General features: G+C 34.7%; 1 protein-coding gene across 2 annotated transcripts; it reads left to right on the top strand.

The window, feature by feature from the left end:
- The first annotated feature begins 401 nt into the window (after nt 1–401).
- On the top strand, nt 402–7334 carry LOC101205985 (GATA transcription factor 26). Of its 2 annotated transcripts, none has more exons than XM_004147187.3 (8): nt 402–963; nt 2869–3240; nt 3630–4062; nt 4419–4491; nt 4749–4852; nt 4977–5163; nt 5257–5356; nt 6725–7334. In XM_004147187.3, the coding sequence occupies exons 1-8, from the start codon at nt 924–926 to the stop codon at nt 7033–7035; spliced, it is 1620 nt and encodes a 539-aa protein (XP_004147235.1). In that variant the 5' UTR covers nt 402–923; the 3' UTR covers nt 7036–7334. The 2 variants fall into 2 exon arrangements, with proteins under 2 accessions (XP_004147235.1, XP_031738118.1); XM_031882258.1 differs by having other exon boundaries at nt 403–963; nt 1831–3240.
- The last annotated feature ends 1887 nt before the right edge of the window (nt 7335–9221 follow it).

Genomic DNA, 9221 nt, shown 5'->3' with positions numbered 1-9221 from the left:
CTGAGAAAACTAGCATCCAAAATCTTATGTAATATCCTAATTAATCTTCTCAATTTTTGTATATATATATAATTCTTAAATTGGGTTTGAAAATTTTGTGGTGTGTTAGGAAAATAGAGAAAAAGACGTGAAATAGAGAAAATATATAGTCAACAAGTACATACTCAATATTAATAATTGATAATAATAATATTCCTCCACACCTCAGTTGCCATTATAAGCTTAAAAAAATAAAATAAAATTTTCTTTTTCTTGATTGAGATTATGTATATATATATATATTAAAAAAAAAATTAAATTTAGGTGAAAAAAAAGAAATTAAAAAAGAAGAAGATGTTTTTAATAACCCACCAAAATTAAATAAAGGAAAGGAAAGTTGAACATTTACTTCATATACAATACAACAAGGAAGAGGTCACACACAGACACCCACAACTCTCCCACCATTTCACCTTCCTTTGCCTTTTTTTTTTTCTTCTTTTTTTTTTCTTTATTTCTTTCCACACCCATTTGTGAGATTCTTGCAGTGGTCTTTTCTCTTCCACTGGATTGTACAGATTCCCAATTAATAACCCATCTTAATCCCTTCACTTCTGAATTCTGATTGATTTTGGGATTTTGATTTTCCCTTTTTCTTCTTGTTCTTATGTTTTCATTTCTCTTTTTTTGGGTTTTTTGAGACTTTTTGAGGCAAAACTCTTCTGGGTCTTTGAGCTATTGCTTGTTTCTGCAATTTCCCTTTTCTGGGTTTTTTCAGAAAAGGGTTTTATGCCCAATAGCTTGAAGAAAAAAAAAACCAATCATATATATATATTCCCATTTTTGTATAATTTTTGTGAATAAATTAGTTTTTTACCCAGTTTTTTTTTTTTGTAATTTGCTTTATCTACTTGAGGAGAAATTTTTAAAAGGAAGACAAGGATATGGGCAAGCAAGGGCCTTGTTATCACTGTGGAGTTACAAGTGAGTTCTTGTTTCTCCAGTTTTGGTTTTCCTTTTTGCCCTGTTCTATTTACAAGGGAGGATTGAAACTGGATTCTAATGATACTGTTTATTTCATAGACGTTTTGTAAAATTGTTTTACGTGTTGTTTTATATGTAATTTGGTAATGGAAGGAACACAACCTTGAACCACTGAATAACAAACTCCTTTAATCAGCAATGAAATTCAAATTTGTGCTTACCTTCTAATTTTTCTATACATATGTGAAAGTTTTTCAATATAATCGTTTCTCATTTTGATATCGAAAACAGTTCAAATATTAGGTACCCGTGATATTTGATGATTTCTTCCTCTCCAAACAGCTCATATGATGATTGTTGTCCTTTTTCTTCCTTTGATGACACCTTTTCATGTTCTAACGTCTGTTACAGCTGCAAATTTTTCAAACTATAATGGACAACATATGGAGTTTAATTTTTATTTCCATCATCGTTCCATTTCTGTTGAGGTTTTAATGAACCCAAATATGAAGTTTGAGACTATGTTATGTTTGTATTAATTCCCCAATGACATCAAAGAAAACTATCTTTTAGTGAAGCCCACATTGTATTCCCTTGTAATGCTGGCATGTTTTGGTTCTGAATTACTGTCTCCATGAGAAGTTTTGTACTCGAATTTTTGTCAGTTGTCTCCACTCGGCGTCTCCCATGGGAATATCTGTCAGTGATGCAATTTTTACACTGGATACTTTTAAGCTATCCATTTTGATGCCATGATTAATTGGAGTGTCAATTTGAATGCACAGATGAAAGCTTACCTTAGCTTAAACATTTTAAATACTCAATGCAAGACACGAATTAACTTCTATGCTTTTGTATCACTGATAGGCTGTCAAGCTGTTAATATGCACCCCTACCCTCCTGGATTGCAGCATGTTTTAGAATTTATAATTCATTTGCACAAGCACAATCCTCAACGTGTGGAGATCGTCATTATATTGCTAATAGCAGCAAGCAAGGATTTTTCCAATAAGTTTCAGATGCCCAAAAGCATTGAGGTTGCTTGTATAGAAAGATGAAACTCGGCCTATAAGAGTTGAGGATGACCGTTCTTGCCAAAGTTTGAGCACATTGATGGTTATTTTCTTTAATTGAAGTTTAGTTCCAGCAAGAGCTTGTTTTGATTTTATAGTTGATAGTTCATGTCAAGCTTGCCTAACTTTTTGAAGAGTAAATCGGCAATGAAGAAGACAGAGGACTGATCAGCGGAATTGTTTCTTTCATCAAGGTTTTCTGGACTATCAAAGTATGAACACGAGGACATTTTCATTGGCTTGGAAACAGACAAGTTTCACAAAAGGACATGAATGACAACAGAAATAGGATCATCTTCATCAGAGTCATTATCTTTTGGATCCTTCATCCCTTATTTTGAGACTACAAACCTAGCCTAAGCATGCATCAAAATTTAGTTTCAGTAACTCAATTGAACCGTGGTTTATTTGAGAGGTTTGAATTATGCCATTCTAATGGCCACAAGCCATTTGCATATTTTGGAGCTCCTCCTAGGCCGTTCTTTCTGATATAGAACAGTGATTGGTGTAACTGTAACACTGGTCCTCAAAGTTCAATTCGATTTGGCTGTAATGTTTTCTGGACAAAATCCAAATGCAGTTGAAATGCACATTTTCCTTCTAAGTTGAATTGGCAAGCTACTAAAAGCACTTTATATCCATTAAATTTTATGGTGATAAAACTTCTGTGCCATGCATAGTCATTGATTCTTCATTGATTTTACAGATTTTCTCCAAACCCAACTGTGTTGCCTTGAGTGTAGTTGGCATGATTTGTTTCAAAATTTCCATGTTTCCTTTGTTGCATTAGTTATTTCTTTAATATTAGATCCTAAAGGCAAGAATTGAACAGGCACACCACTCTGGCGTAATGGGCCTCCTGACAAGCCAGTATTGTGCAATGCCTGTGGATCTCGATGGAGGACAAAGGGAACTTTAGCAAACTATACCCCTCTTCATGCACGGGCGGATCCTGATGAGTTTGAGGATAAAAGGATCTCTCGGTGGAAGAACTTGTCAATGTGTAAGAACAAAGAAGTGAAACTGCTTAAAAGAAAACAGTATCAAGATAATGGACTTGTGGTTGGGGTTCTTCCCGATCATGCTCAGAGCTTTCACAAGGTAGTGGATGAAGATACAAGTAATAGATCAAGTTCTGGATCAGCCATATCGAACTCTGAGAGCTGTGCACAATTTGGTGGCGCAGATGCTAGTGATCTGACAGGTTGGTCAATTATACAATTGAGAAATAATAAAAGATAGAATATCGAGAATTTAAAATACTTGCATTGGTCAAATCATAAGCAATGCTTCTGTTAGAAACTAAATTTGATGGAAGATTCTGATTGAAAATGAGATGAGAAATGTTTTAATTATCGTTCTTGAACAACTAGTTTGTGTGTTGGCTGAAATTAGGGTAGAACAGTCAGAAAGGAATAGAAATTTAATAGTTTTATTCAGACACTTGTTGCTAGAACATTTCATATTTTTTCTTTGTGCAATAACTTCTTTTGTCCCGTATAAAATCTTCATTGCAGAAATTTTATCTGAACAAAACATTTAGGTCTGCTTTTTTTTTTTTTTTCCATTTGCTTATTTCTATTTTTTCTCCAGGTCCCTCACAATCAACGGCGTGGGAGGCAATGGTGCCTTCTAGAAAGAGGACCTGTGTCGGTCGTCCAAAGTCTACTGCAGTTGAGAAACTCACTAAAGATCTATACACCATTTTACGCGAACAACAGTCTTACTTTTCTGGATCTTCCGAGGAGGATTTGCTTTTCGAGAATGAAACTCCGATGGTCTCCGTAGAGATAGGACATGGAAGCGTTCTCATGAGGCATCCAAGTTCAATTGCTCGAGAAGAGGAATCAGAAGCAAGCTCAATTTCAGTTGATAATAAGCAATTCTCTTTAAATGAGGTTCATTCAGAGTCGTCCATCCTTCCTGTACATTACGAAACTCAGAACAAGTTTGTAAATTTTTCTACTCTTGGAATTGGGAGGAAGCACTCTACTGGACAAGGGTTCTTGAATGATCAAATTAAAAGGTAAACTTTGGACCAAACTAAGTTCAAGTATTTTCATTCAGCATTGGCTGGTTTATCACATGAAAGATAGTTCAAATTGATTGTGTAGCTTGGATTTTAAACGCAAGTTGATCAAGGATAAAGTGAAGCTTCTGATTTGTATATGTGTGATTTTTTCAGAGAACAAGATTACTTGTTTATCTCTGCCACGGTCGGCTGGTTGTGGCAGCAAATTCAATCACTGTTAAATTGCTCATCAATATATGATATGAATTTAGCTCGAGGATATTGGATTATAGTTATAAATTAGAGTACTTGTTAGAAAAAAATTTACATCTCCACTATAGAACTAATATTTTTCCTGCTTGTAATCCCAGGGACAGGCCTCAATCAGAAAGAATGCAAGCACTTGGAAATCGCAATTCCCCTCTCTGTAATATAGATCTAACTGTAAGTTGCATGCTTATGTTCTGAACTTGGCATTAGCTCAAAAGGCTACCTTATTGTATATCTATTTAATGCAAAATTGAAAATTCTTGAAATATGGTCAAAATGACCATCTTATTAATCTGTGATCATGAAGAAATATATGCATGTATGACGTGCTTGCTTTACTATTTGGTACATGCATTTGTTGAACTATAGACCATCTCCATTTTTTAAATTTCTTTTATTCATGTCATAATTGTGGCCCATGTTTGGTGTAGGACATTCTAAACTTCAGAGAGTTTACGAAACAATTGACGAGTGAAAATCAGCAAGAATTGATGAAGTATCTGCCTTCTGTTGATTCTGAAGAGCTTCCAGACAGGTTAATCTTCTCTGATCAGGAAATATTGGATTTCCTTAATCCTGTGTTTTTGTCTGCTGTGAATGGGGTGATTCAGGAGACAGATTCATCCAAAGCTTACCATTTATATTCTTTGGTATTGCAGCTTGAATAGCATGTTTGAAAGTCCTCAGTTCAAGGAGAATTTGAATTCTTTTAAGCAGCTGCTCACTGAAGGAGTCTTTGATTTCTCCTTTCCGGGTGCAAAAAGAGAAGACTGCAAGATTTTGAGTAGGCTGGTGTTGTTGGATTTGTCAAAATCAAAATGGGTGGAACGATATAATTTACTCAAGGTAAAAGATCTTAGGGGAATCATGGCTATCTCCTGATGAACTTATTGTGAAGAGTGATACTATATAGTGACTAAACTTTTCTATGGGCTGCAGAAATGCAGTAGTGGAGAGTCTGTCCAAGGTTTTGCTGCTGCATCAAGTAGCCTTACGAATGGCAAGAGAGTGCTTGATGGCCAGAACAAAAAGCTTTCAGGTTGGTGAATACTTTCCATGTGGTCTGTTCATTAGTATCAAGCACATGCTTCCAATACGAGAATAGAGTCTTGTATGTTTCTAGATCCCTAGAGGCTTCCTTGTGTTACTATTGAGTCACTATTGTGAGGCTTATAATTTATTCCCGTTTCATCAACATCTACGGCTTGATCTAATCAACATAAGTCCCAAATTTCTTCTGTATCCTCAACTATCCAATCCTCTTGTTCTGTCCATCTTGGACAATCCATGGTTCCCTTACAAACACCTTTAGTTCTTCCCTTAAAGAAGTGAATTGTGATGACTTTTCAACTCTAACCTCAGTTTACTTTTCTCCCTATTTTGTCTAAATTAACTAACGTAATGACCCCTCTGCGGTAAATGATCAGCTCTTTAGGTATTTGTCTAGCTAGTTAGTCTCTGATCTTCTACGCCATAAGTTAAAAATTTTGATGCACTCTCTTGGAGAAAAAAAAAAAATCCTTATTGTGTACATCTCTGGAGCCAATAGTGAGCTATAGTTAGAGTTTGAAAAGGTCAGAACTTGGGTGATTCTATCTTACATCGTTGAGTTAAAGAAGAATTCTTGAGAAATTCATCTAAATTGAATTCTTTCCAGATAAAGAATCGCTTTTCAACTGCTCTGAAACAATCTCGATTAAGATATTCTGTAGAAGTATGAAATCATCTTTATAGTTGGTCTATTACGGTGACCTAAGACTAAGAGTTCAGGATAAAGCCAACAAACCTTTGCAAGAAGAATCACATTGTTCATCAAATTACGACAGAAACGAGGTGTCTGAAAAATTACACATTATTTAGTGACTCTCTGTGTAATTAACTCTAATGGAACCTTCCAGCAATTATCTTAATGTCTGCAAGAACCAATTTAGGTCGAAAGAGATCTCTCTTCATCCATCATTGGCTTTTTGTCAATAATCTATATAAATTTAATGTATTTTTTTTGCTTAAATCAATTGCTAGCACACGACCTTCTTTGCTAAAGCTTCAGGAACAGAGCATTTCGATCCAACCACTTTAGGACTCACTAAAATCTACAATCTACCTAAATTGCTTTTTTAACAATGGCGCTCGTGTTTCTTTTGAACAAGAGTAACAATTTTCATTTTTGGTATAACACTCAATGTTAAAAGTTGAGGGAAAACAAAAGGCAGTACGAAGAACCCAAGCGAACAAAATAAGCATTACACACACTCTTCTTGCGATAGTTTCCAACTGAATCTTTTAAAAACCATTTTGATCAAGAAGTCAACAACCTTGATTAACTTTTACTCCATAATCTTTTGAATGTTTGCACAAGCTTTCATTATTTGTTTTTGAAACTAGTTAGAAACATATTTGTCTTCAGAAACCAGGACCACAATGAAGAGTCCCAAAAGGGTGATGACGAAGACAAGCACGGAAAGCAAGGAACTTGTTGACAGTGACGGTTCTTGCTTCAGTCCAAGAAGTTTATTTGCTTTGCCTTCTGATGGAGGTTCCTTCACACTGGAGGCTCTGCATTTTGATGAGGATAGTTCTGACCAAGATCTCCTACTGGATGTGAGGTCAAACAGTTCCTTTCCACAGGCAGAGCTTCTTCATCCAGCCCTGAGTTTTGTTGCTCAACCGGCAAGCAATAGTAGTAGCTCGGTAAATCTTCGACTTATGCATCGCTGACAATTTCGTATAACCATCACAGTTTCATAACTTAAAAAAGAAGTATTTTTCTCTCTTGCTTGATGAAACTGAAAATGAAAAGTCTCAATATGGGTTATGGTTGATTTCTCTTCCTTACCCTTTCAATCACTCTTATAAACTTGCAGCTATAAGGGGGGATTTGGGTAGGCTTTTTTTTTGTAAATGCTACAGCTGACTGTAATAGATAGCTCCCATCTCAGAAGTTATAAGGTTTAGATTTTTGTACATGGCTAGTACATTTTTTACTTGCATAATAATGTTTTGTTTTTCTTCTGGCATGAAATTGCACAACACTTTTTCTCAGAGGTAACAATGATATCATTAATCAAACATGTCTTTGTTAAAAAGTGGAAAAAGTTGGAGTTTATATATATATGAGCTCAATCCTTTGAGCCTTTGGATGTATCCTAATAAAAAGAGCTGAAGATGCTAAGTTGAATTTCTTATTTATTTGATATCATTAAAGTCAAAATTGATAGACCTACATGTGAGTGGAATTACTTAAGTAGCAATATTCTAACTTTCTCAAGTACTCTGAAAAATCCCTTAGTTGGAGGGAACTAAACCTATACCTATTACAATTTTTTTTATATATATTTGTGTGTTTAGACCAACTTACTTATTACATGATTTTAGAAATAACCGATATCACGAAGTCTACTATGAACAAAAGCATGGATTTTCTTTTGTTTTTGCTTTCTACTACATACATATCTCATTTTGTTAGTTAAAAAGTTGTGCCATAAAGTAGAATGGTAAAGGAATATGTAGATTGGAAAGATTAGGATAGATAAGAGTCTAGAGATTAAGAGAAATTTATATAATGTTCGAAATTCTGAAAAATAAGAATCCACAGAGGATAGACAAATCCTGCTATATATGAATATACTTTATTTATCATTTCCAACATCTAATGTTAGAAGGAATATGCTGATAATAGGAAAGAACTTTCAAAAGGAAAAGCATTAAGAGAGAAGGGATCCATTTTGTAGATGCTTCGATCAGAAGCAAAGAAGATGATACCAAGCCCAATTGAGTTGCAAGGCAGCCCATGCAAGTTTTCAAAATTGTCTAACTTATTAAGCAATTTGCTCGTTAAAGTATAGGGCTTTCTATCATCAACTAAAATCTTCACTTCTGCATATAGTTTGACTTCTAAAAAAATATTGAACAATTTTAAGGAACTTGAAGAGGGCATATGACCTAACATGTCATACAAGTATTAGTCAATCATAGTTAAAGATTTGAAATATTGTTGGATGTAAGTAATACGACAAGATGGAGAGGTAAAAAAAGATAAAAGAATCATGTAAATAATGATAGTAGAAAGGACTACTTACCTAAGACTTAATATACTAGAAGTTACGCTCATAAACTAATGTATGAGGATCGGGCACTTGTCTTAACTAACTATGATAAGTTATTTGCGACTAACTTTGCAATCACAAGAAAGAAAGAAAAGAAAATACACGACCAATAAAACATCTATCACCTTCTATTTTTTGCAATGATCTATTGTGCATCACTCCCTAGTAGTGTTGATGCGCACTTTCTTAACCTAAACAACTATAGGACCAAAATTGTAGAAAGAATTTCCATACTATTTGGAAGAATGTTGTGAGGCCATGAAATAAAATAATGTCATTCATCCAATAAAAAATTTCCCACTTTGTACATAACTTCTATAGTATTCCAAATTTGCTACAATATGACAAGCCTGCAAACAACTTCAAACAAATAAATTACCAGAAAAAGAGCACACTTCATACCTTCACAAGCCATTATTAATGGCAAAGGCAAAATCCATACAAAAAGTGAGAAAGGCAAAAGGTTACTCCTTTTTCTGTTTCTATAACAACAGTAATGGAGGATGATCATCTAACAAAAAATCAATACACCATGGTTAGATCTTCCAGAAGCTTTTACCAATTCCCCTAATCACTTATCTCTTCATCGTTCATATTAGGTTTAATAACTTAATTACCAATGGTGTGCAGGAAGAAGACATCTTCCCTTCAGCAGTTCAATGCTGCTCATCTATCTCCATTGTTTCATTATTCTACACATTCTCCTCTCTCTGCTGCTCAGTACTCCGGTGGCCACCACTCCGGCCGAGGAAATGTCATTCCACGAAGCTGGGCGATTTCTAAAATGCTGAGCTTCGA

This window comes from Cucumis sativus, chromosome 3, assembly GCF_000004075.3.
Source record: "Cucumis sativus cultivar 9930 chromosome 3, Cucumber_9930_V3, whole genome shotgun sequence".
NCBI classification, from domain to species: domain Eukaryota; kingdom Viridiplantae; phylum Streptophyta; class Magnoliopsida; order Cucurbitales; family Cucurbitaceae; genus Cucumis; species Cucumis sativus.
The sequence above is the reverse complement of the archived record's forward strand: the minus strand, read 5'-3'. Positions and strand labels throughout refer to the sequence as shown.

What these genes read in the sequence shown, in the direction of transcription:
- LOC101205985 (XM_004147187.3), top strand. Translation starts at nt 924, where the DNA reads ATGGGCAAGCAAGGGCCTTGTTATCACTGTGGAGTTACAA. An exon ending in AGATGCTAGTGATCTGACAG is followed by an intron (nt 3,241 to 3,629) that starts GTTGGTCAATTA and finishes TTTTTTCTCCAG; the next exon opens with GTCCCTCACAATCAACGGCG. An exon ending in AACGATATAATTTACTCAAG is followed by an intron (nt 5,164 to 5,256) that starts GTAAAAGATCTT and finishes TATGGGCTGCAG; the next exon opens with AAATGCAGTAGTGGAGAGTC.